General features: G+C 47.2%; 2 protein-coding genes across 3 annotated transcripts in view; both read right to left on the reverse strand.

Annotated features, from left to right (window-relative positions):
- Stk40 (serine/threonine kinase 40) overlaps positions 1-12,729 on the reverse strand; it is a 45,541-nt gene extending 32,812 nt beyond the window's left edge. Inside the window, exon 1 of one of the 2 annotated variants that reach the window (XM_013034093.1) lies at positions 12,533-12,729. The gene's annotated coding sequence lies outside the window, so the exon portion shown is untranslated. The remainder of the gene's footprint in view (positions 1-12,532) is intronic. The other variant, XM_013034094.1, reaches the window with a different exon arrangement.
- An 8,296-nt stretch (positions 12,730-21,025) lies between these two features.
- On the reverse strand, positions 21,026-24,196 carry Lsm10 (LSM10, U7 small nuclear RNA associated). Its single transcript, XM_013034062.1, has 2 exons — positions 24,043-24,196; positions 21,026-21,588 (listed from the first exon to the last, which is right to left on the reverse strand). Exon 2 carries the CDS (start codon positions 21,562-21,564, stop codon positions 21,193-21,195), a length of 372 nt encoding a protein of 123 aa, XP_012889516.1. The 5' UTR covers positions 21,565-21,588; positions 24,043-24,196; the 3' UTR covers positions 21,026-21,192.
- Between the last annotated feature and the right edge of the window lie 3,535 nt (positions 24,197-27,731).

A 27,731-nucleotide genomic window follows, 5' to 3' on the forward strand; every position in this document is an offset into this window, starting at 1 on the left:
CCCTCAGCTCTTCAGCTCAAGGCTAGTGCTCTACCACTTGAGCCACAGCGCCACTTCCGGCTTTTTTCTTTTTGCTTATGTGGGGCTGAGGAATCGAACCCAGGGCCTCATGCGTGCAAGGTAAGTGCTCTACCACTGAGCCACCTTCCCAGCCCCCAGGCTGAGAGCTTTAAGTAAGCAATGTGACTCTAAATGTGTGATCCCTCTAAGAACCTGTGTGTGGATCCATGCTGTATAGATCACTTTCCACAAGAAGACTGCCAGATTCCTGAGTGGCTCTCTGCATGCCTCTCTGGATGGAAATTTCAGACAGAATCCACATGGGAAGCTTACACTCTTAAGTTAACTATCATACTTTTTGTATATGGCTTTATAGTTTATAAAGCACTTGCAAGGATATAATTATATCCTCCCAAGACACATAAAAACAACACTTTCTAGAAAAAAAGATCATGAGATTTAGAGATCTGGAAGCCTGCTTAAATACCTAGGTAGCTGTTACAAGCATGTGAACGCAGGTTTTTCAGTGCTGAGTCTACGTGATCACAGTGCTTCCTCAACCGTCCTGGCTCCATCTGAGGTCTGCATGGTCCTAGGAGTGCTGATTGCAGAGAGGGCAGCACCCTCTAAGCTTTCTTTTTCTTTTTTTTTTTTGGTTCCGGTCGTGGGGCCTGAACTCTGGGCCTGGGCGCTGTCCCTCAGCTCTTCAGCTCAAGGCTAGCGCTCTACCACTTGAGCCACAGTGCCACTTCCGGCTTTTTTTCCTTTTTGCTTATGTGGTGCTGAGGAATTGAAGCCAGGGCCTCATGCATGCGAGGCAAGCGCTTTACCTCTGAGCCACCTTCCCAGCCCCCTTTAAGCTTTCTACCATCAATCATCTTCCTGGGACTTGGGAGCTACCAAGCCAGAGAGCTGCAAGTGCAGGAAGTGAGAAGACCTCTGGAGAAAAGGGCTGAATTAGAGGAGGGGTTACCAAGATTTCCTTTCCACCGGCTAGCAGTAAGCACCTGTGCATTCTAGAAGCCACTTCCACTATAACTCAATATTCACATGTAGGGCCACTGATTTTCCCATTCTTCATCCACAGTCAACTCAGAAAACCAAGAAAAATTTGTAGCCCGCAATACCAAGAGTTTCAAACTGTGGACCGATTACTCAGTGACAGTTGGGAGAGCAAAACCCATATGAGATGATGTAAACCTGGATTTAAGTCTTAGCTTTTGTCACTCACTTGCTTTGTGGCCCTAGACATCTACCCTGCACGGGCCCAGTTTCCTCATCTTTACGACAAGGATGGTAACATTTCCCCTTTCACAGGACGGTTGAAGGATCAGATGTGATCCTACAGCTGATGTCTTGAAGCCTGCCAGGCAAAAGGTGAATGAGTGTTCCCTGGCATGTGCAGTGACCTCCCCAGTGGTGAGTCTCTCCAAGCACATTCCCTTTTAGGTTTCATTTGATGGGGACCTCGTACTTGCTAGGGATCATTCTTGGGGTTTCCTCAATTCTCTCTTTAATCTTCACAACTGTCTTCCTTTCATCCCTTTGTGTTGCTAAGAAACCAAAGCCTGGAGAGCAGGGGGCTCCCTGTTCTCTCCCACTCCTGTGAGGCCAGTTTCAGGGCTTTAGCACTGACACTGAATAAGGCTGAATGAAGAGCATTTTCTTTGTGCTCAGGATGGAAGCTGGGGGATGGGGAGGCAGGCGGATGAAGAGGAGGATTAGTAATCCTTCGACTTCATCCAGGGCTCCCTGATGACAAAGACTCATGCCTCTGCAGTCATCTGTTTCCAGAGTGATGATTTTGTTCATTTTTTAGATGCAGGATATGCATAGCTCTAATTTATCAAAAATACATAACACCTCATCATTCGCTAAATGCTGTGCTCTACTGCGGAGGGGGGGGTGTGGGGGGTGTTACTAGTAAGCAGGCTGCTTCTACCAGAGTCCTCTCAGTATATAGAGTAAGCCCCACCCAGTGAAGCAGCACTGCTCAGGGGCCTGTGGGAGAATACCTGCAACAGCCAGAGAGGAAATGACTCAGCCAGTGGAAGTAGGAGGGGAGCTCCGAGAATGCCTGCATACCCCCCCAGCGCACCCCTCCCCCCACATCCACATCTGATCATCCTTTGTGGCAGCCTTTCCTCAGTAGGCCTGAGGCCCAGAAAGCCCTCACTGCCCTTACAGTCAGGGGTTCCAGCTACGGAGGCAAAGCTTACAGATTATCCCCATACAAGGAAACTGTAATCGCTTATGTCCCTCTTCACCCCACTGTCCTGAGGAAGTCTCCATTGAAAGTCTGGAAGATAAAGATCCCTGACCAAGAGAATGTGTCCAAGGCAATTTTGGAAGAAAATCCTTGAACAGGACTCCCTGCAGCTTCCTCAGGAGAAAAGACATCAATAGGCTGAGAACTAGCCCCTGTGGATGCTAAAGCAGGTTGGCTGCTCCTAGAGGCAGAAGGCTTCACCAGAAATCACTCTGAGAGACACTAGAACAGGATATGGGGTAATGTTGCTAACCCTGCCACCAGGCTCACCCTTCCTCCCTGCCTCCGGAAGCAGCTGATGTGACAACAAATAATCTGTCACTGTGTGTGAGTGTGAGAGGAGGAAGGGCCAGACTTAATAGCTCTTTCTCAGACTGCCGGCCTGGTATTCTCCATCCACAGAAGCAATTAGGGGAAGTAGCCGAGCACACTGGCTTGGGAGGCTTGGCTCTGCAGAGGGCCTTCTGCCATGCACATGGACATTGGTGTAAGTCATTGACAGCTTTTCCCTGCCATGTCAACCTGCTCTGGCCACAAGGGCTAGAAGAGAAGCTTGTAGCAAGGGAGCAGCCTGGCATGAGCATGTGACTCAGGGCCTCCTCAGCCCAAAACACAGCTATTGCTTTGTGCAATGACTCAGCCAAGAACAAGGCATGGCATGGGGTCCCATGTGGAGTTCATCTTGCCACCCACGATAGCTTCAATCAGACCAGGAGAAAGCAGCAGGAGCCCAAAGAAGAAGGGGCTGGTTAAACCTGAGAGCACCTTTGTCCACTGCACAATCTGGACACATCTCTGCTTAGTCTCTTCAAGGCTCTCCTGAAGACTGCAGGAAGCCAGCATGTAGTAGCAGATTTCCCAGTGTGAGCCACTGGCGCCCAGCCAAACTGCCTTTCTTTTTTCTTTTTTTGGGTCCGGTCGTGGGGCCTGAACTCTGGGCCTGGGCACTGTCCCTCAGCTCTTCAGCTCAAGGCTAGCGCTCTACCACTTGAGCCACAGTACCACTTCCGGCTTTTTTCTTTTTGCTTATGTGGTGCTGAGGAATCGAACCCAGGGCCTCTGGCACGCAAGGCAAGCGCTCTACCACTGAGCCACCTTCCCAGCCCCATTAACTGCCTCTATAAGAACTTAAACTATGCTGGGTGCTGGTCGCTTACACCTGTAATCCTAGCTACTCAGGAGGCTAAGAATCTATCAGGAGATCTAAGAATCACAGTTCAAAGCCAGCCCAGGCAGGAAAGTCTGTGAGACTGTTATCTCCAATAAACCACCAGAAAACTGGAAGTGGTGCTTTGGCTCAAGTGGTAGAGCACTTGGGTTGAGCTGAAAAGCTGAGGGAAGTGCCCAGGCCGACCAACCAAAAAAAAAAAAAAGAAAGAAAGAAAAAGAACTTAAAGTACAATACAACAGTACAAACAATACAATACAGTACAAACAATACAATTCACTTTTTATATAGCTAAGGCTACTGAGGGTATAAAAGGCTTCTTGGCATGAATACAGAGGTGGATAGGCAGACCCTGCTCTTAAGAATTCTCCTCCACCAGCCATTCTGGTGGGTGGGCCCAAGAGAAGATCTCATCTGCTCCAAGTCACTGAGAGGTCAAGTTGGGCTGATCTCAAGTATATTCACCATGCTTGCTTGAATGCAGGTCTCAAGTGCGGTCTTCTCTACCTCAGGCACAAGTTCGGAGCCATGCAGAAAACATGCATGTCTCAGCCAAAATTGAAAAGAAAATGTAAATAGTTCAGGACATAAAATTCCATAGTACTGGGGGTTTATTCACCATATATATGGCCATATATATGCTATATCTGGGAACACGTGTAGCAGCAAAAGGCAAAACCACAAAAATAAGAATACCTCTATGCCCTAGACAGGAAATACTTGAAATGTCTATCAGGAAAGAACTGGACAGTGGATCATTATACATTGTTTACAGCTAGGTCTATACATGCTAAGGAAAATGTCATCCATGATACATTATCCCTTCCCCCCCAAAAAAAAAAGGGCTGGGGATGTAGATTAGTGATAGAGTGTTGGCCTAGCATGTGTGAAGTCCTGGGTTCGATTTCTTAGTACCACATAAACAGAAAAAGCCAGAAGTGGAACTGTGGCTCAAGTGGTAGGGTGCTAGCCTTGAACAAAAGAAGCTCACAGATAGTGCCCAGGCCCTAAATCCAAGCCACAGAACTGTCAGGAAAAAAAAAAGCAGTAAACTGCAATATTGTATGTTTAATAGGGTTCCTATTTTTGTTAAAATTCTACACACCCTTGCAATTTAACAATGAATGCCATCCAGGCAATAGAATTAGGGGCCTAAGGAAGAAGAGTTTTACTTTATTTTCTTGTACATATTATTTGACTATTTTACCATACAGTACTATATTTATACTACATACTTTGAAAATCAAGACATTTTCTCTGAATCCATTACAATCGTTAAGCAGTAATGGAATGGAATCTGAAAGGGTGGACATCAGAGTGTCAGATCTGAAAAGATATGATATGAACAGGTGTAAACTAAGTGCCTCAGATGTTTAAGCCTCTGTGATGACACAAGAGTGCACCAAGAGGCTGAGGGTGAAAGGGTCAAGGTCAGCATACCTGGTAAGCTTCAACTCTCCCAGGCAGCTTGCAAATACGCCTATACAGAACTTCCTGCATGCTACCTGGAATCCCTAGGGACAGAAAGCCGTATTAGAATGATGCTTTGGGGTTACTCACAGAGTTATAAACAAAGACACAACCTGGACCTCACCAGAGCTGGGCCCAGGCCCTTGACTACGTGCCAGTCACTAGAATAAACATGCTACAAACAATATCTTAACTCCTCATTTCTACCTTAGGCCCAGGGATGTTTAGGCCCATTTTGCAGAGCAGAAAACAGAGGCTAGAATGACTTGATCAAGGTCACTCAGCCAGTAGCAGAGCTGAGTTCTGAAGCCAGGCTTGATTTGAGCTGAGACTGCTTAACAGCTTAACTGCTGTTGGAAGTCCTTACCTACTATTCACAGGGCAGGATGGGGAGGAACTTGTCTCTAACCAGTGGCATCTTCCTATTTTCGGAAAGGAGAGACTGGGTTAGCTTGGGGAACCTTTTGACATGACCCCCTCTAGCTCGAGGAGTCCAAGAATCTAGGTAGATTTGGATTCTCTAGGCCAGAGTTGGGTAGACCCAGGAAGGGGATGGTGTGGACTCTGTCTTTACTGGCTGGTAACAGTGGGCAAGATATTGATGTCCGCCAAGCCTGGCTGTGCTTTTTGTAAAACATTTCCTTGCAATCAACAACTCAGCAAAGGACCTAACACCAGTGGGATCTCTCATTTTTTTTTTGCTATTTTCCTTCCTTTTTGTTGGTGAGGAAGCACCTACAGAAGACAGCATACCATGAAACCCATTCTAAATAATCTGGTAATGCAGGGAGCATACAACTAAACTAGTAAGTAGTAGGATTATTCTACACACACACACACACACACACACACACACACACACACGTGAATGAAGATGAATATGGAAAAGTAGTTTTACATGCATATAAACCTGAGCAGAAAAGTCCACAAGACTCTGATCTCCAATTAACTAGAAAAAAAAGCTGTAAGTGAAGGTGTGGCTCAAGTGGTACAGCACCATCACCAGCCTTGAGCAAAAAAAAAAAAGCCAAGTGAGTATGCAAAGCCCTGAGTTCAAGCCCTAGTACAGGCACACGTGTTGCCCCCAACACAAATACCCCAGAAAGAAGGAAAGGAAGAAAAAGTGGAAGAGCTGGGCGCCAGTGGCTCACGCCTGTAATCCTAGCTAGCCAGGAGGCTGAGATCTGAGGATCACAGTTCAAAGCCAGCCCAGTCAAGAAGTCTGTGAGACTCTTATCTCCAATTAACCACCAGAAAACTGGAAGTGGTGCTGTGGCTCAAGGGGTAGAGCTCTAGCCTTGAGCTGAAGAGCTCAGGGACAGCGCTCAGGCTCAGAGTTCCAGCCCCATGACAAGGAAGGATAGAAGAAGGAAGGAAGGAAGGAAAGAAGGGAAGGAGGGAGGGAAGGAGGAAAGGAAGAAATGGAAGGGAGAGAGGGAGGGAAGGGAAGGAAGAAGGGAGGAGGGAGGAAGGGAGGGAAGAAAGAAAGACTCCAGAAATTCTTTGATTGTTGTGTGTATGTTGTGTATATTTGTTATTAGGTGGCTCTGAACTTGAGTTTTGGCTTCTAGGCAGGCACCCTAAGACTGAGCCACTAAATGCTTTTTTGCTCTATTTTTTTTTTTTTAATCAGTTCTGGGGCTTGAACTTAGGACCTAGGCACTATCCCTGAGATTTTTCACTCAAGGATAGCACTCTACCACTTTAAGCCTCAGCTCCACTTCCGGTTTTTTTTTGTGTGGTTAATTGGAGAAAAGAGTCTCATGGACTTTCTTGCCTGTGCTGGCTTTGAACCTCAATCATCAAATCTTAGCATCTTGAGTAGTTAGTATTACAGGTGTGAGCTACCAGTGCCGGGTACTTATTTTTATTATTATTAAAAAAAAAATTTTTTTTTGTTGCGCTGGGAAGATGGCTCGGTGGTAGAGTGCTTGCCTTGCATGCCTGAGGCCCTGGGTTTGATTCCTCAGGACCACATAAGCAAAATGAAAAAAGCCAGAAGTGCTGTGGCTCAAGTGGTAGAGGGCTAGCCTTGAGCTGAAGAGCTGAGGGACAGCGCCCAGGCCCAGAGTTCAGGCCCCATGACCGGATCCCCCCCCCAAAAAAAATTTTGTGTGTGCCAGTCCTGGGGCTTGAACCCAGGGCCTGGGCACTGTCCCTGAATTTTTTGTGCTCAAGGCTAGTGCTCTACCACTAGAGCTATGGCTCCAGCTTTGTTGGTAGCTAATTGGAGATAAAGAGTCTCACAGGCTTTCCTGTCTGGGCTAGCTTCAAACCACAATCCTCACACATCTCAGTCTTCTTCTTCTTTTTTTTTTTTTTTGGGGGGGGGTCCGGTTGTGGGGCCTGAACTCTGGGCCTGGGCGCTGTCCCTTAGCTCTTCAGCTCAAGGCTAGCACTCTACCACTTGAGCCACAGCACCACTTCTGGCTTTTTTCATTTTGCTTATGAGATAGGAGTCTCACGGTCTCTCCTGCCCGGGCTGGCTTTGAACCGCGATCCTCAGATCTCAGCCTCCTGAGTAGCTAGGATTACAGGCGTGAGCCACCAGCGCCCGACGCTCTGATTATTTTTGAGAGGGTCTTGCTTCAAGTTCAGGACATGCACCTGGACTATGACATACCTACTTTACACTTTCAGTCAGAGTTGAGATGACAGATGAGGAATAGACCACACCCAGTTTCTTCTGTTGTTACAGTCTTCCATGGACTTTTCTGTCCTAGAATTACAATCCTTTGGATTTCAGCTTCCCAAGTAACTAGAATTATAGAAGTGGGCCACTGGCAATCAGCCAGAGATTCTTTTAAAAAAGAGACTCTTTGATGCATCAAAGAGTCTTCTAGGAATATACCCTACAGATACTTAAGGTAGCCCGAATCACGCATATGAATTCAGCTTTGGAGAACAAAAAGACAGAAAATAACCTATGTTTAGCATCAGCAGAGAGCTTGTTCAGTTATATTCAAGATGTACAAAATATAGGCAAAAATAACCCAGACAAACGTGCATATGCCACAGAAGTACCAGCTCTAAATTTAAAAAAGTAAGTATGTCAAACAAGTTAAGTATGTCAAAGCAAGCATTAACTTTTCCATTCTTGGCTCTGGATTACAGAACCTGGCAAGATACTCAGGGGAGGTTATGGGCCTAAAACCAACTTCTGGGCCATTGTCTCACCTGATCAGGTGGAGGAGAAAAATGTTCCTGCTTTAGGTCACTTTCCTGCATACTTTCTCTACAACACAAAAAACAAGTGCTGGGAAAATCTGTCTGAAGCACTGCCCAGCAGCCCATTCCTTTCCAATGCCCAATGTAACTGAGGGACAGCTCTTGGATTCCCCATAACTCAGGGGGAGAAGGGTACCAGGGTTGCTGCTTCTCCCTTCTTTCAGCCTCTGAGAGCTAAGTGGCCTCCAGTAAACATTTCTCCTTCCTGAGAATTAGAGCTGCATTTGCTGACCCAGCATCAAGCAACAAATCCAATCTTAAAGCCTCTTTCTACATAGGAGCTCCAGAGAAAGCCATCTTTGGGGGCACTGCTATTCAGGACCCTAATTCAGGCTATAGATTGGGGGAAAATCAGGGATGCTATGGGGCAGATGGAGGGGCTGCACTAGAGTTTCTAGAACTTAATTAAGTTCATTTCCCTAAAACTGGACAGAGGAGAGGAAGCTGCCTTCCCTCTGATACAGGCAAAACCAGAAGGGGGCCACAGCTGGAGAGGGTTTCTTTTCTTTTTTTTTTTTGGAGAGGGTTTCTTAAGTCTTTGTAATCTATCCTCTCCCTTGAGGATGAGTTCATGAATTACTGAATGGAACTGGAAGATTCCATGAACTATTATCTACTCCTGAGCCACCTTATCTCTGTGCTGTCATTCACTCTGTCATCCAAACCAAGAACCACAGGGCCACCTGCCATGTCCTCCCTCAACCATCACTTCTAAACACTTCCAGAGTCCAGTTGATTTCCCTCCAATCTCTGACCTTCTGTCCCATCTTCACTGTCTCTGGCCTGATCCAAAATGCTACCAGTTCTTGCTTCAATTACTGGACAAGCCGACTCACTTTCCCCACTCTATCCTCCACCCACAAGAGGGCTCTGTGGAAGGTGTAGATCAAACTGCTTCTTCCACACCCGATATCTATCACCAAAAGCAAAATGCATTTTTATTTTTTAGAGGGTGGGGTGCGGTGTCAGCCTGAGGCTTGAACTCAGGGCCTGGGCATTATTTCTGAGCTCTTTTTGCAGAGGGCGAGTGCTCTACCACTTGAACCACAACTCTAGTTCTGGATTTCTTTTAATTGGAGATAAGTCTCATGGACTTTCTTGCCTGGGCTAGCTTTGAACCAGGATCCTCAAATCTCAGCTGCCTGAGTAGCAGGATTACAGGCATGAGCCAACCAGCACTTGGCAGGATGCAAAGTTGAAGTATCTTGCATGGTACATGCCTCCTCTCCAGTGTGTCCTGCAGCCAGGTCTCTTTATACGCTCTGCTGGAACCCCTGTGGCACACATCTGCACTTGTGCTACACTGCTTCCACCTATACATCCAGGAACTACTTATTCTTCCAGGTCTAATTCAAATTCAAAGGGATCCCCAGGTTCTCCTCAATCTCCTCCTCCTCATCCCGAGGTGAGTCACTCCTACTCACACAATTCCCGCTACATGCTGCCCAGACTTTTAGGAGACACTCACCAAGCTCTGTGCAAGAGTCCATGGATTAATGCCTGCCTGTCCTAGCTGGACCACAACCTCCTTCTGGGCAGGGTCTTCCTTCTATCTTCTTCCTCCCATCCCAGTACCTAACACATGCCAGCAACACATGGGAGCTCATGTGAACATTTAAGGTTCTGTTTATTGAGATACCACATACATAAATTAATGTGATGCTTCCTGAAGATAGCAAGACCAGACTAGGGTCACTGGTAGGGAACTCACATACAAGAAACTTTAAATAACATTTTCTCCTGTGCATATTTAAAATTGGTACTTTTTGTTGTTGTTGTTGTTGACTTTGAACTCAGGGCCTGGGTGCTGTCCCCAAGCTTCTTTGTGCTCAAGGCTAGCGCTCTACCACTTGGGCTACAACACCACTTCTGGTTTTTTCTGAGTTGTCTAATTGGAGATAAGAGTCGCATGGACTTTCCTGCCCAGTTTGGCTTTGAACTGTGATCCTCAGATTTCAGCCTCCTGAGTAGCTAGGATTACAGGTGTGAACTACTGGCACCCGCCTGCTTTTATGATCATATAAGACAGATTTAACAGCTCAATGAGCATGCTAATTCCCATGAACTGTCTTCACTAATTTGCACGAGTTCTTTACAATAATCTGTAATAAAAACTAGCACTTCTCAAGCATTTACTGTTTGAGTCTGCATTTACTACTCAGTGAGTACTAAGTACTCAATCTGCAAGTACTCACTGAATCCTCACAACTGCCCTACTAGGGAAGTACTCCTATGCCCCATTTTATAGATGAGAAAGTTAAGTATGGAAAATAAGTAACCGCTTGTGACTAGCACACCTGGGATTAGAACTCAGATCTAATAACTGAGCCAAATAACCTCTCAGCCTCTTCAACTTACTGCCTTTCCTAAAGGTCAAATTAAAGGCACAAGCAAGTCAATACACACTCCTTACCACTAGCTGGCTTTCTGGGAGGGCAGTCCCACCTCCCTGGATGCTTAGGTGAACTGCAATCCCAAGAAGAAAAGGAAAGGCTCACATGCCAGGCCTATGTGCACTGGTTATACCTGTCATTTCTCAGCAGAGATCTATTACCGGGATACCATCTCTCCTTTCAGAAGCCTGCAGTTGTCTCTGAAAATTCTCCAGCCATTTAGCCCTCCTCCCCCTCCTTTACTAGGACTCCAGAGACCTCAATCTAAAACAGGGACCCAATTATGCCATGCCTTGTCTTAAAAGGTGAAAAGCATCTCACTGTCCTGGGGATAAAGTCCCAGATCATTAATGTGATTAGTTCTAGTCAACTATTGCTTTACCTTGCACCATACCCATACATTGAACAATCTGAGGTTCCTAGAATAAAAAACACATTTCTCTCTCTTACTCCCTTTTCCTTTCATTCCCACCTACCCAAGCCTTTTCTTCTTCTAGCATCACCAATGACATGTATCCCATCCTATATCCCAGACTGAGCTGGCAGTGACTGAGCTATGGCTTCCTCTGCTGGGCTTCCACAGCACTGTTCCTGATGCTGCTAGCTTTTTCACCTCACATTTCAACTATTTGTTTACAGGCCAGTCACTTCTTAACTAAACCATGAGCTCCTTGTACAATTAATTTATGCTAATAAAAATAAAGTAATAAAAGGGTTAGCTAACATTTATTGAACTGTTAAGTGGTGGACATGATTCTATATGTTTTGCATGTGTTTGTTAACTTTTCAATTCCATAATAACTTTGTATCACCCCTTATTTTACAGATGAGGACACCAAAGCTCAGACAGTTTCAGCAAAGCGCCCAAGGTCATATAGCTAGAAAGATGTTCAGCCAGAATTTGAACTTGGGCAGTATGACTACTCCAAAGCCCACTCTTAATGATTACACCATAAAGACAATACTATACAGCACTTGTTTTTCACAAGCAAGGATCCTGTTGTTATGTGAGGAATGAATGAATGAATGAGGACTACCTAAACAGTCTATATTTAATCCACACACATTGGCATAGCAGAGCCATTAAGGAAAGCTGTTTACAAGTAAGAATTCTCTGGGCCCTACAATTACACGTTTGCTGCTCTTCCTTATCTCACGCAAAACTACTCAGCAAAGAGGGATCGGCTCCTGGCCCAGCATGACTACCTTCTTCCCCACTGGTTCTCAAAACCAAGCAAAGCCAACCAGTTTCCTCCAGTGACTTAAAACAGGGCAAAATCTACTCTGCCACAGAAGGCGGCTGTCACCTCTTCCTTCCGCCAATCAAAAGACAACAAACTTGGGGAGTGGTGGGGGGTGGGGTGGAGGGGTGGACAACGCCAACGGGAATCCGAAGCTCCTATCTCCGGGCCGAAGGTGGGGCCAAGTGGCGTGGGAATGGGCGGGCCTGACCGACAGGCAGGTGAAACACTGACCACAGCAAGCTTTCGCTTTGGATAAGACCGGCCAAACGTGGATCTGGCAAGCAGGTAGCTCTGACTCGTACCTGAACGCCGCCCAGGATGTGAAAATTCTCCAGCAGAGCTGGTACCGGTGCCAATGGGTGAGGGCGACAAGAGGAAGGGGCCCTGCTTGGACCTCCCTGGGGACGCATCCTAACTTTCAAGTCTCTCTCGGGATCGGAGGGGTAGCAGGGAGAGGCGGAGGGCGCGGAAAACCTGGTTGGGTTGAAACGCTGGCTGTTTCACTTATTGCCTGAGTGGATCTGGGCAAAGCTGGAAGTGCCCAGCCTTCCCCGGGCTGCGACGGGGACCGAGGCTGCCGCCCCTGCCCCCCGGGGAAGGACAGACCCCGACAGAGAAGAGAGCATTGGCTGTGGCCATTTCGCTCATGCCCAGATGGTTCGGGTCAGTTAGTCAGGTCCCACCGCCAGGGCCACCCAGGCCCAACCCCCCAACACGCAGCCCCTGCCCGGCAACCCGCGCCGGGACCCCCCTGTCTCACCTTCCCCGGGTGGTCAGCGCTGCTCGCCCATAGTCCGCAGCCCGGAGCCGGGGGGCTGCTCGGCGCTCCGTCCCGGGGGCCAGGGCCGGGCCGGGGGCGTGGGAGCCGCTCACCGCCGTCTCCCAGTGTCGCCGCCCGAGCCGCCGCCGCCGCCTCCCTCCATGGCTGCGGCGCCGCCACCTGACAACGGAAGTGACGTGAACCTTCGCCTCGCCTCGACCACGCCCCCAGGACCTGCCCCCTAGCTTGAGTCAATGGACCGCGGGCTGGGACGCCATCTTGACCACGGGCGGAAGCCTTCAGGGAGGGAGGCCAAGACCAGATTGAGGATTGGTTCAGAGTGGACAGTGGGTCGATTCTTGTGAAATGATTGGAGAATGAGACTCTAGTAGGCGGTACTTACCGCTAACCTGTGTCTGCGGTGAGGTTGGGACGGGGCTCCGCCTCGCCGGGACTTTGTAGAAACCTGTGGGCCCTACACTTGCTTTGACAGGGTTGGACTGGTTGCACCACTGGCCGACTGCCGTTTATTTACCAGAAAAGCAATCCTTACTTGACCCTCCTGCATCGGCTTTCTCAAACTCGGTGCGGAAAACGCCGCAATTAGGACCCGTAAAAGACAGGGATTCCTGTCGCAGCGCTCACAAATCATTTCCCTTGCGGCCCCTTAGCGTCAATCTGAAGGTCCTGGGACCAGGAAAGATGACAGTGATGAGTTACAATGAACAATTCCAGCCATCTAACTTGGCTTCGTCCCTCTGGGTAGTTTCAGTCCCTTTCTCCTCCTCCTCCTCCTCCGGCAACCACGCCCTCCATGAATCAGCTTCTTGCACCAGCCGAAGAGCCCTTTAAAGGGATTGCATCAGGCTGATGACTCACTGGGGCTTTGAGAGTTTGACTTCCCTTCCCTGGCAAGCAGAAACAGCCTGAAAGGCTCAGTGGCAACAGCACTGGCAGCCATAGCCCCACTCCTTTGTCTTAGAGTAGTGAGCTGGGGTGGCTTGCTGCTTGTGACTTTTTAATTAAGCTTTTTTCAGCTGTCCCCTGGATCACTCTATCCATTAGTAGGTGCATGTATCCAAGCCTGTGAGCACTGCTGAGGTTCCCTAGTATGTGTGGCCAGCCATTTAACGAGTAGGTGTATTTTGCCTTGTCCACACAGGAAGTGCTGGACATGAGGGCTGGTCTGAATGCGGTCTGCTTGGCCAGCCTGTGTCCACTTCTTTGTCTTTCTGAATGCCTGGTACTGAGCTGCTGAGAGGCTGAAAAACAACACTAATCAGAGTACCTCTCACTCTTGTGCCACCTACTGAGTGAAGCTTTTTAGAGATTTAGGCCTCTATTTTGCCCAGAAGGAAGTTAGAGCTCAGAGAAAGGAGGTAACCTGTTCAAAGACACACAGCTAATAATGGCAGGGCTAAGATTTGAACTAAATCTGGTGGATTCCAAAAGACTAGGATTTGAATCCTTGCAAATTCCCTAATCATCCTGGGTTTCTAAATAGGGATAACACTTCCTAAGATCTCTGTGAGGGCTCAGTGAGTTATGCAATCAGCTTCTCACAGGACCCAGCCAGTACTCTCACTCATGTCAGTGGCAAAGCCTCAGTCAGGTAGATGTTCAAAACAGGCCTGGTGAAGTCAGGCCCCAGCCCACCATGCTCCTTTCTCTGACAAGGGAAAAGCCTAGGGATTCCGGAAGCCCTAACTCTCACAAGAATGAGTTTGGGTTTTCCAGAGCTCTAATTATCAGCTAGATGACTCACTCAGTACTGACACCACCATTCCCATCCCCTGGAGACTGTTGGCTGATTCAAAATATAGAATTGTAACAAAGGGGAGGAAGAGAAAAAGAGCGGAGGAGAGAGGTAATGAATAGAAACTAAAAGTGCCAGCCAGAAGAGAAGAAAATCTGTCACCAGGACACCAACATGAAAAACATGAAAGATCGCTGGGACACACATACACTGACACTGACATTCCCCTCCTGGCTCTTCAACTCTGGCTCTCCAACTCCAGCTCACTGGCAGATGGTGCTGACATAGCAAAGTGACACCTGTCACAACAGCCGGAGATTGTGGCTTAAAGAGGTATATAGTCACATCTCTACCTATCACAGAAGGACGGGAGGAGGCTGCAAGCCATAGGGGCTTCTTGATGCTTTGAACCTGCCCACCTTACTGATTGGTTTTTGTCTTCATTTGATGATCAATCCCTAAAGCCTAAATATGGCAAGTTTTGAGTGTGGCTAGGTATAACCACTGTGGGGAACAGAGGCAACTGAAACCTTACTCATCATCAAGAGCCCTGGGAAACAGAATTGTATAACAGTTAAGATCATGGAAAGCCAGGTGGTGGTGGCTTATGCTCATAATACTAGTCACTAAGGAGGCTGAGAGATGAGGATAGAGGTTTTAAGTTAGCCTAAGCAGAAAAATCTGTGAGACTATATCTCCAATTGATCAACAAAAAGCTGGAAATAGAGGTGGCTCAAGTGGTGGAATATTGGCCTTGAGTGAAAAAACTAAGCTAGTGAGCTGGGTGCTGGTGGCTCACACCTGTAATCCTAGCTACTCAGGAAGCTGAGATCTGAGGATCACGGTTCAAAGCCAGCCCAGGCAGAAAGTCTGTGAAACTTTTTTTTTTTTTTTGTCGGTCGTGGGGCTTGAACTCTGGGCCTGGGTGCTGTCCCTCAGCTCTTCAGCTCAAGGCGAGCGCTCTACCACTTGAGCTACAGCGCCACTTCCAGTTTTCTGGTGGTTTACTGGAGATAGGAGTCTCAGGGTCTCTCCTGCCCGGGCTGGCTTTGAACCTCGATCCTCAGATCTCAGCCTCCTGAGTAGCTAGGATTACAGGCGTGAGCCACCAGCGCCCGGCTTGTGAAACTCTTATCTCCAATTAACCACCAGAAAAGTGGAAGTGGCGTCATGACTCAAAGTAGAAGAGCCCTGGTACTGGCAAAAACAGATCATGGAGTTTGGAGCTAGGCAGACCCAAGTTCAAATCTATATTCTGTTGTTCACATTTAATTTCTGTGAGCTTGTTTGAACTGCAAAATGGGGCTGTTAACTTTCATGGTTGTTATCATGATGCAGGAAGATTACTTTCATCCCACAAAGACTGATTGAATGTTGTGATACCATATCTGGTATCACAGCTCTGCCCTGTGGTGCATAAAGAAATCCTGGCAGAGGGCATGGGACAGGTAGAAACCATTTGTAGGGACCATTATGTTGCTCATTCAGCTTTTTGCCTCTAAATAGCCGTGAAAGCTTACGAGCGATCTCTTTCCTAAATGAAAAGTGATGGAGTTGGACTGGGTCATTGGTCTCAAACCTTCTCACCTTAAAGTCTTTTTCAATATTTTTCCTCCACACAGGCCTTGTATTTGGCAATATGTGTGTGTGTATATATATATATATATATATATATATATATCATTATATAACACATATATAACATTTCATTCATCACAGTCATTGCAGCTTATGATCAGGAACAGCAGACTGGGATGACCACTCCAGAGCATAATTTCACCCCATAGCAGACTAAACCAGTTTTGTCATATTTCAGCTGTGTGCTGCTTCTCTAGTCCCTTCTACAACATTCAGAGAATTGCTGTTGCCCTTATAGATCCTTGAGCCAGGCATATCAGACTGGAACTCACAGAAATAGTCTAAGTCCACCCAGTGCAGCCATGCTGAGAGGTGGACATGATATCTCCATAGGGAGAGTTGACCTGTAAGCTGCATGCCCACTGGGCTTTCTCCAGTGCCCTCCCTGGCAGTCTCCTCCATGCAAGCAATAGACTTTTGGACTATTTCCAGGGAGGGGCAGTGTCACCTGAGCTCTCAAAACTCCTTGGGTTCTGTCATCAACTGGGGTGCACGTCAGCTAAAGCTGCAGAAAGTATAGATGTGAGCTTGAACAAAGGCCGTGGTAATCCAGACATGGATGGCACAATACTATCTGAAACTATGACTTCAATCTTTTCCTTGGTGTTCCGGGGCCCCTCCCTTATGCAGTTAGGTTACTGCACATTTGTTGCTCCAGGAAATGAAGAGTACAACAGAATGAATGCAGAATCCATTTTTAGCTTCTGGATTCCAAAGCCCAGCTTGCAGGGAGGAATGGAAAGAATTTCTATGTAGAAACAAATTTAGGAAACTGGAATGGGGGGATGTGGGAACCTAATAGTGGGATGGAAAAAAGGGTCCCCTTCCACAGAGAAACTTCTCTAGGCCTGGGGACATCAGCTGGTACTCAGGAGTTGCTTAGGGGACAAATGCTGGCTTTTTCTCAGGTGCCTCATCAGGGAGGTAACAAAACCCTCTTGAGAAACGCAGCTGAGAAGCTGTGGGCTGCGTTTGACTAAATTGGTCCTAACCTAAGAACTTCTGGCTCTAACATAGTCTGAGGAGAGCAGGAAAGCAGGAATCTAATTAACTTGTTTCCTGACAATGAGCCATAGTGACATAAAGAGGGGTCTTTTGGTTAGGGAGTGATTAAATAAGCAACTTTCTTTTTCGTGGGGCTTGAACTCTGGGTCTGGGCACTGTTCCTGAGCTCTTCAGCTCAAGGCCAGTGCTCTACCACTTAAGCCATAATGCTGCTTCTAAAGGTTTTCTGGGGGTTAACTGGAGAGAAGAATCTCACGGCCTTTCCTGCCTGGGTTGGCTTTCAACTGTGATCCTCTCAGCCTCCTGAGTAGCTAGGATTACAGGTGAGAGTCACTGGTGTTGGGTAAGTAAGCAACTTTCTAGGGCTGATGCCCAAAGACTAGACAAAATGAGAATCTGTCAGTGGATGCCAAGGTGACTGGATGATCACCACATCAGAGAGCCCCTCCCTGGCTTTGGCATTTGGAAAGAAGATGCCCCAGAATCCAGATATCATTCTGAGGAAAGTGATGAGAACTCTGAAGCATCTGCAATTACGTTTCTGCCACTCTGGCTGAGTTGGGAAAACAGGAATTGAAGTGAGTAAAAGAAAATCCAGGCCAGGTGCCAATGGCTCACACCTATAATCCTAGCTAGCAAGGAGGCTGAGATCTGAGGATCATTGTTAAAAGCCAGCCCAGATAAAAAAGTCCCTGTGAGACGCTTATCTCCAATTAACTACTCAAAAAACTGGAAGTGGCAGTGTGGCTCAAAGTGGTAGGGTGCTAGCCTTGAGCAAAATTGCTCAGGGATAATGCCCAGGCCCTGAGTTCAAACCCTACTACCGAAAAAAAGAAAAAAAAATCTAAGTTCTATTTTCTGCACATGAGAAATTAGAACCAGGGTTTAGGGTGTAGCTTAATAGATTATGTGCTTAATGCAGGCCCCAGATTCAGTCTCTAGCATACGTCCTTCTCCCCAAAAAGAAAAAGAAGAGGGGAGAGGGAAAAAAGAAAGATGAACTAATAGTACTAAAAATACATTGCACCTATGGGGAAAGAGAAGCCAGGCACTGGTGACTCATGCCTATAATCGTAGCTACTCAGGAGGTTGAGATCAGAGGATCTTGTTTCAAAGCCAGCCTGGGCAGGAACGTCTGTAAGACATCTCCAATTAACCACCAAAAAGCTGGAAGTGGAGCTGTGGCAAGAGAGAGGAGAGAAACTGTAACCAGTTACACTAACCAAAGGCCTGTAATCATGTGGCCCAACACCCCTTTCTCCACCTCACTTGTCTCTGTGGATAACAGCCTAGCTTTGCCACTTCAAAACCTGCACTAGCAATTCCCTCTGCTTTCTCTTGGCCTTTTAAGTGGCAGGTACCTTCTTGGTTTATTTCACTTCCTCAGACTATTTTCCAAAATAAAATTAGCTCCATTATTCACCCTGTTTATTTCCTTCACAGTTTCTATACATATTTTTCTTTCTTGGTTTATTGTGTCTCCCTCAGTAGAGTATCAGTCACCTAGGGGGCAAGATTCTTTTTTTTTTGTCGGTCGTGGGGCTTGAACTCTGGGCCTGGGCGCTGTCCCTCAGCTCTTCAGCTCAAGGTGAGCGCTCTACCACTTGAGCTACAGCGCCACTTCCGGTTTTCTGGTGGTTTATTGGAGATAGGAGTCTCAGGGTCTCTCCTGCCCGGGCTGGCTTTGAACCGGGATCCTTAGATCTCAGCCTCCTGAGTAGCTAGGATTACAGGCGTGAGCCACCAGCGCCCGGCTGAGCAAGATTCTTATCTATCATATTGTTCCCTTAGTTAGTGCCAGTGTGCTTTGCCATGCATGGTGGGTAATTGATTCCCTGCGAGATGGCAGTCAGGGAGTTCTGGCTTCTCATAGGCTGGTAATCCCTAGGCCTTCTCAGCATTTAACTGGGCCCCTGACAGCATTTTGCAGCAATCCAAGACCAGGCCACAAGAGACCCATTTTCTTGAGGCTTGCAGACATTGCTGTGCTCTCCTCTTGAGGTTTGGCTTAAGTCACAGCAGAGATTGACTCCTCTCCCTCCCATCTATCTTTCCAGAATTCTGCTCAGGAAGAACAGAAGGCCCCTCAGGGAAGGTGATACGGAGGAAACACATCCTGAGCCTTTCTCCTCTGCAACCCACACAGCCTGATGCTGCTTCCTTCACTGGTCCTACTGAGGCTGTAGAAGTCCCTAGCACACACTAAAGCCTCAGAGTCAGACCTGTCTTCTACTCCTACACCACCCCTTCCCCCAGCATGAGCTCTCTTCAAGCTTGTAAGCAACTTTAGACTAATGTTCACCTATGAAATGATGCTCACATCATCTGGAATGTGAGCATATTACCAGGAAGGCTGCTGTGGGAACTCCCCACCAGCTCATCATCTTTCCTCCCACTTGCTGAGGATCTGTTGACATTTCTAAAGCAAGGACTTCCCTCCTGGGACTGGCCCTAGTGTCTCTTAACAGTGATTAGCTTGTGGTGTTGGTCTCTTCAGAAGGGCCTGGAAACTCATGAGATATGGTTTCTCCTAGCTGGGACCCTCTGTCCTCTCTGAACACAAAGGGAAGTTATGGGCTCCTAGAAAATGAGATAAACACAGTGTGCAAAAGAATCATGGCAGGCAGGTGGCTAATAATGTAGATTCTGGTTCCAGTCTGAGCCAAGAAAGAGCATTCCTTGCATACATTCTAGTTTTGATGATCCACAGGCAACACTTTGATAAAGACTGAGCTAGAATAGGAATGCAGTGACCTTGGCCTGCTGGTGCCAAATAGATAATCCTCTCTCAAATCTCATGAAATACAAGTGCTTTAAGTTCAGTGGGCTGACTAATTCAGAATTCAGGTATGGCTGTTCTCAAACTGGATTTTATCTTAGTTTTTTTCTGGACCCTCTCTCGCTCTAGACTAGGAGCTCCTTGTGACCAAGTTCAAATCTTATTTTGTCGTGTGCTCAGCAAAAAGCCCATGGCTGTTATTCTGTGTCTGTTTGATGAACATAAACTCTGGATCCACAGGGCAGTTACTTTCACTGAGGTGGTCATTTGCCTGTGGCAGGTTTAGAATATAGAGGGCAACTCCAATCCAGACCCAACGATTCTTAGAACTGAGGACTGACTTCTTGCTATTTTTGTTGTTGTTGGTTGTGGGGCTTGAACTCTGGGCCTGGATGCTGTCCCTGAGCATTCTACCACAGTGTCACTTCTGATTTTCTGGTAGTTAATTGGAGATAAAGAGTCTCACAGACTTTCCTGCCTGGGCTGGCTTTGAACTGAGATCCTCAGATCTCAGCTTTCTGAGTAGCTAGGATTATAGGTGTGAGCCACTAGTGCTCTGCTTGATTTCTTGCTATTAACTGAACTCCCACACCTGAGGGGAAGGTCTGGGATACTCCACCCTCTCAGCTTCCAGAAACAGCAATGAAATTAATTGCCTCTGAAAACAGGCCCTTTTCCATCTGACCACACTCAAGTACTCCTACTATAGGTCTTATTCTTTCTGTTGTGTTTCCCAGAATCATCTGGGAAACTTAGAAGTCCTAGTGTCTGGGTTGTACTCCACATCAATTAAATCTGACCTTAGGGGTGGACAGACAGGTGATTCCATTGTCTAGCCAGGTTTGAGATCTCCTTCTTGCCTACTATTCAGGACAGGAAGCCCAGCACACAGCAGGGAGAACACTGAAGCATGGACTTGTTTGCATCCAAGTTTAGTTTTATGAGATGAACACAACTGCAAACCGTTAAAAAAAATCATTTGACACACCCTAGTTTAGTAAATCACTGATTCCAACACAAATGATCAAAAAAGAGGGCTTGTCAACTACCCCAAGGCCACAGGCAGACAGGAGTCTGAGTCCCAGGGTGAGCCTGAGAGGTGGGACCCTTGAAAGGCACCTGTGAAAGATGGCATCTGTTAGACACCATGCTCCAGGCAGAGAGAGATGGCAGGGATCTGGCTCAGAATACAGGTGGACCCTGAGTTGATGATGGAGTTTGCTAGGGGGACAGCCTCACTTTTTTTTCTTTTCTTTTTTTTCCTGGCCATGGGGCTTGAACTCAGGGCCTGGGCACTGTCCCTGAGCTCTTTTGCTCAAGGCTAGCCCTCTACCACTTGAGCCACAGCTCCACTTCTAGTTTTTGAATGTTAATTGGAGATAGAGTTTCATAGGGAATGCCAAGGCTAAATTCAAACAGTGATCCTCAGATCTCAGACTCCTGAGTAGCTAGGATTACAGGCATAAGCACAGGCACCCAGGCTCACTTAAATTTTTTTGAGGGAAATTCTTTCCGGCCTTGGCCTTTGCCACCGAAGTTGCGCACACGATGGATGATCTGTAGCTGATGCTCAATGGTTGCAGTGATGTTCACGTCATCTGGGATGTGGACATACCGCACATTGCGGCCTGTCACAAAAAGGTCATCCAGCTCAACCTGATGTCCCCAACGGTCTGTGTAGGTGACCTTGGCCAGTCGGATGTTCATGAAAGCATCAACATTGTCAATGCGTCCACGGGCCACACTCTCATCCCGCAGGTCCACAGTGGTTACTTGGCCCTGGAGGCCCTGTAACAGGATGATCAGGCTGTTCTCTGAGATGGTCCGCTCTTTCAGTGAGTGGCTCAGCGCCATTCTGCCACATGGGCCAGATGCTTGCTATGGATAGGAAAACATAAATGGGAATTGTAGCAGGCTATGGAGTACATTTCCAGCTCACCTCCATCAGGTCCTCAACAATTCCCAGCATAGACTCCCCCAACCTGACCATCTCCCCAATTTCTTTCTCTTTTCTTATTTCCTTTTTTCTCCCCCAGTGCTAGGAATTGAACTTTAGACATGTTAGGCAAGTGCTCTACCACTCAGCTACATTCCCCATTCCTTTTCATGATCTTGCTAAGTTCACCAAGCTAGCCTCAAATTTGTTTATCTTCTTGCTCTAGTCTCTCAAGTAGCTGGGATTACAGACCTGTACCATCATACCAGTCATTTTCCCAATTTTTGCATCAGTGGACACAGGTCTGCACTTTTCTTTTTTTAAATCCTAGCTACTCAGGAGGTTGAGACTTGAGAAAAAGTCTGTGAGACTCTGTTTCCAATTGAACAGCTGTGAGGAACTGGAAGTGTGGCTCCAGTGGTTGAGTACCAGCTGTGAGCAAGAAAGCTGAGTGAGGGAGGAGAGGAAAGGAGAGGAGAGGACAGAGGAAAGAGAGAGGGGAAGAAAGGGGAGAGAGAACCAGTGTGAGCAAGAGAGAGCTTGCTTAGGGCTGGGAAGGTGGCTCAGTGGTAGAGCGCTTGCCTTGCATGCTTGAGGCCCTGGGTTCAATTCCTCAGCACCACATAAGCAAAAAGAAAAAAAGCCGGAAGTGGAGCTGTGGCTCAAGTGGTAGAGCACTAGCCTTGAGCTGAAGAGCTGAGGGACAGTGCCCAGGCCCAGAGTTCAGGCCCCACAACTGGATCCCCCCCCCAAAAAAGAGAGAACTTGCTTAGCATGTTCAAGGTACAGGATGTTTATTCCCCAGCACCAAATAAATATTAAATAATTGGGGGATTTAATGAAAGACACTATTTCTCAAATGTAGCTGTGCATCATAATCATGGAGGGCTTGTTAAATCACAGACTGCTAAGCCCTAGTCCCAATTCCTGATTCAATGAATCTGAGCTGGGGGCCTAGGAATGTGCATTTCTTTCTTTCTTTCTTTCTTGCTAGCTTTCTTGGTTGTGGATCTTGAACTCTGAGCCTGGGTGTTGTCCCTTAGCTCTTCAGCTCAAGGATAGAGCTCTACCACTTGAGCCACAGAACCACTTCGGACTTTTTCTGTTTAGATGGTGCAGAGGAATCGAACCCAGGCCTCATGCATGCAAGGCAAGCACTCTACCACTGAGGCACCATCCCAGCCCAGGAACAGTCCTTTCTAATACATCCCTCAAGAAGGTGATGGCCAGAGGCCCATCTTCAGAGATATTCCCTGAAGTTGTCATGAGTAAAAATTTAGGTTGCTGAAAAAAAAAAGGTAGCATATAAAGTACATAGGTTTTGAAGGTAGAGAAAATGAAACCTAGGTTAGAATCCCCACTCCCTCTTATTTCTGTAAATTTGAAAGTTAATACTTAAGCTGGGAGGTTGGTGGCTCATGCCTGTAATCCTAGCTACTCAAGAGGCTGAGATCTGAGGATCATGGTTCAAAGCCAGCCCAGGCAGATAAGTCTGTAAGACTCTTATCTCCAATTAACCACCAGAAAGCCGAAGTGGCACTGTGGCTCAAATGGTAGAGCACTTGCCTTGAGCTGAAGAGCTCAGGGACAGAGCCCAGACTCAGAGTTCAAGCCCCATGACTGACAAAAAGAAAAAGTTAATGCTTAATATCTCCCAACCTGTTTCCACATTTATTCAACTATAGGCTCAATAAGGCCATCAGAATCTCACTATATTGCACGTTCGTTTTAGCATATTCATACTAAATTAATAGAAAAACTTTTCTTGCCCATCTTTAATTGCAGAACTTCCTTCCAAAGTCATTCAACAAACATCTCCCTCAAGGCTGCATACACAGTGACTTCCACTGATGAGAGAGGTTGGGTTCGGGTCGTCATAAGGATCTAAAGATCCTTACCCAACCTTCAGTCTTAGGATGTAATCAAGCAAAAGCTGGGGTTGCCACTGTGAATGCAAAGAACAGCCCCTGGGAGCTGGTTATGGTGCTGCACAACTGTAACCCCAGCACCTGGTAGGCAGAAGGAGAAGGATGGAAACTGAGGCCAACTTGGGCTGCATGGCGAGACGATGTTTCAAGCATAGGGGCAGAGAAAGATTAGAGATACTGAGGAAGAAAAAGAAAAGAAAAGCAGACTCTGGACCTGGAGTCGGTCAGGCCTGGGCACCAGGACTGGATCTGCCACTTTCCTGGAGGGAGGACTGGGGCCAGCTCCTAGGGGTCGGCTGGTTAGCAATATGGGTAAACTGAGGATGCTGAGGCCGCCTAACGCGCAGAGAAAAGGGTGGGTTTGAAAAGACAAACTACTCGGGACCTGGGGGTGGGGAGAAACCACCCCCCGCGCGCCCCGCCCCGCCCTCCCCTGGGCTCCCCGCACTTCGCCTTTCCGCGACTCACCTCGCAAAATTCCTTCCGCTTTCCGGTTCGGGGTCGCCGCCGAAGCCCGCCAACGCCTAGCAGAATTGCCTCCCGCCGCCCCCGCGCAGAGAAGCCATGGCAACCGCGGCCCCCGTGCGTCTTTAGTACCGAGCGCGCGAGAGCACAGGTCACGTTGCAGCGGGACCGGGCCGTAGACTACAATTCCCGGGAGGCCGCGCGTCGTGGGCTGGCCTGCCAGACTACAACTCCCAGGAGGCCCCGCGCCGCCAAATTCCCGCCCGGGACGCGCCTCCGTTGCAGTCGTTGGAACTGAGGAGAAGGTTTTTAGTCTTCTGAGCGGTCAGCTACTTTCCCAGGCCCTAGACGTAGACTTTTAATGGTTCTCTGAGCTAATGTCGCTGCGGAGGAGAGAGAAAATAACTCGAAAAAGATTGGGATTAACCTTGTTCAGCTGGTTAAAGTGCCGTGAGGTGATGGTCAGGGATGGCCTGAGGAGGGGCCGCGTGAGCGGGGATGGGTGATTGGAAGCCAGCCTTGCGGGAGCTGCGGGAGCGTGACCACCCGAGGCAACAGTTTGTGCACGTGACTTTGACAATGTGGGGGAACGGAAAGGCCAGTGAGACTGGGGAGAATGAATCAAGAGGTCAGAGAAAGCGGGTACCACAGAAATGTAGGTCTTTGCAAGCCAAGGTAAGGATTTCATGGTTAGTGGGAGTGTAGGCTCCGTTACGGAGTTCTACGTTCAACGTCTCCTACTTGCTGTATGACTTTAGGCAAGCTAATTGTCCTCTCTGAGCCTAGCTTTCCTCATCTAGAAGTGCAGATGATAGGCTTCTAAAGAGGAGATCAATGTATATTATATAGCCTTAGAGAAGCTGCATATTTCCTCTTAACTTCAATATCCTCACAAGGAAAACAAAAGATGTCTGTCTCAGTGAATTGTTCAATTTTGAGCCACCTGTTAACACTGAAGTGTTTTTTTTATTTTTGGACAGGGCCTTGCTAGTGTAGCCCAGGCTGGCCTTAAACTTGAGGTTTTTCTTACTTCAGCCTTCCTAGTGCTGGGATCACATGCCCTGTCCACAGGAATAGCTTAATAAGTTGATTCATAGACTTTTCCATCTTACCCAGGACCCTTGCCATTCTGCCAGGGACCACAGCTGGTCTCAGCCTAAAAATAAAATTGTCTTTCTCTTACACACAAATTAGTATTCTCTTCCCTTTCTCTCAAGGGAAGCCTCTCCTAGTGTGATCTCTGTTTCAACTAGTTTCTGTGTGAGACTGAATTTCCTTCATCCCAGCCAAAACAACCAGAACTTGGGGTAGTGATGCACAACTGTAACCCCAGGAGAAAGATGTAGGAGGATATCCATTTCCAGGCCAACTTGGGCTATATAGCCTGTCTGAATACAAAGCAAAACAAAAACCTCTCACAAAGAAACATTCAGAAGCCGATAGGAAAATCCAGCTGTCTTCTGTTATGAGTGACATTAACAGGCTTTGCAATATAAAACCAGTGTTTTGTTTTGGAATTGTGTGTGTATGTATGTGTGTGCATGTCAGTCCTGAGGTTTAACTCAGGGCCTGGGTACTATCTCAGCTTTTTTGCTTAAGGCTAGTGCTCCACCACTTGAGTTACAGCTCTTCTTCTGCTTTTTGGTGGTTAAAGATAAGAGTCTCACAGACTTTCCTGCTCCAGCTGGCTTTGAATCACAATCCTCAGATCTCAGCCTCCTGAGTAGCTAGGATTACAGGTGTGAGCCCCTGGCCCCTGGCACTTCTCTGACAGATTTAAGGAGACTAATACCACAAGATGACTACTGGTAAGAGAAACTAGAGGCAGGGCCAGAAGGGAAGTCCTCCATGTGGAAATGTCCTCAGATCCTCAGCAAGTAAAGGGAGAGATGATGAGTTAGTAGGGAGTTTTCACAGCAGCCTCACTTGTAAACCTTTTCCATGTGGTCTCTCAAGTTTGCTTAAAGAGGGCTCATGCAGGGGAGGTGGTCTAGAGGTAGAGGAGAGGGCTAGTTTTAAAGCCTCAATAGATGGCCAGGATTTCTACAGCCTCAGTTGGGCCTGTGAAGGAACTATCAGGCTTATGGTAGGTTGCTGAGGAAAAAGGCACCTTAAGCATGTGGGGAAACCTGACATTCTGTGAATTTTAATGTGAGGTAAGGCTCTGCTTCCCAGACAAGATGATTTAAGTCCAGATAATATCTTTGATCTTTGTCAGCTGTCATTTGAGAGTTTGTGACCTATACTTAAGCATTATCAAACTTTAAATCTGAAACAAGTGACACAACCCAGCAGGTCTGTTTGGCTCTTTCCTGGTGCCTTTGTCACCTTGAGCTAGTGTCACCTTGGTGCTGATGTCCTTTGTCATTGCCCACTCTTCCTGGGTTCCTTCTTGGTTGTTTTCTGAGTCTCCAGTTTTTATCACAACTCAATGAGTTGCCTTATGCCTTTTCTTTTTCTTTTTTTTTGGATCCTCTTTTGGGGCCTGAACCCTGGGCCTGGGCGTGGTCCCCTCAGTTCTTCAGCTCAAGGCTAGTGCTCTACCACTTGAGCCACAGTGCCACTTCCAGCTTTTTTCTTATGTGGTGCTGAGGAATCGAACCCAGGGCCTTGAGCATGCAAGGCAAGTGCTCTACCACTGAGCCACTTCCCAGCCCCTGCCTTATGCCTTTTCAAGAAATTTAAAAAACAAATTTATTGTCAAGGTGATGTATAGTTACATAAGGTAGTGCGTACCCCTCCCTAATTTTTCTCCCAAAACTTGGAGACTGGTCATAGATTTTTTTTCCAATATTGGGGTTCGAACTCAGAGCTTGGGCACTGTCCCTGAGCTTCTTTTGCTAAAGGCTAGCACTCTACCACTTCAGTCACAGTGCCACTTCTGGCTTTTTCTGTTTATGTGGTACTAAGGAATTGAACCCAGGGCTTCATGCATGCTAGGCAAGCACTCTATCATTAAGCCACATTCCCAGGCCTCAAGAAGATTTTCAATTTTGTGAGCATTGGTTTCAGGTTTTTGCAGTCCATACTTTTAGTATGAGATCTACTTATATTGAGTTCATTTCAGGAGTCTTGGGTTTTTCTGCTTCCTTTTAGATGAGCTCTGAGTGGTTTCATTTCCAGTTATTAGAGGATTGCTCAGAATCCTAAGAGAATGGCCTCTTCAGGTCATCTGCTTCGATTTACCTATGCCAAAGTCTCCATTACAACATACTATCAGCACTCCTGACCTCTGTCTGAAGTACTTCAGTGACCAGCTCTTCTGCAGCTCATTTCTATGCCTACAGAGCTACTTCATAGGAAGTTTTGGAAAACGACTTATTGTTTCTAGTTTATTGTGTATGTTTGTATATGTGTTCTGGTGTGTGGCTTGAACTCAAAGCCTCACGCTGTCTCTCTGCTTACAGTGATGCTTTACCACGTAAGCCACATTTCCAATCTAGCTTTTTGCTGGTAAAATTGGAAATGGGAATTTTTACCTGGGCTAGTTTTAAGAATCACAATCTTCCAAGTCTCAGCTTCCTGAGTAGCTAGGATTACAGTTATGATTCACCAGTACCCAGCTGCTTCTAGTTCTTTTTTTTTCTGTCCGTTGTAGGGCCTGAACTCTGGGCCTGGGCTCAGTCCTTGAGCTCTTCAGCTTAAGGCTAGTGTTCTACCACTTGAGCCATGGTGCCACTTCTGCCTTTTTC

Source organism: Dipodomys ordii, unplaced genomic scaffold, assembly GCF_000151885.1.
Source record: "Dipodomys ordii isolate 6190 unplaced genomic scaffold, Dord_2.0 Scaffold181, whole genome shotgun sequence".
NCBI lineage: Eukaryota > Metazoa > Chordata > Mammalia > Rodentia > Heteromyidae > Dipodomys > Dipodomys ordii.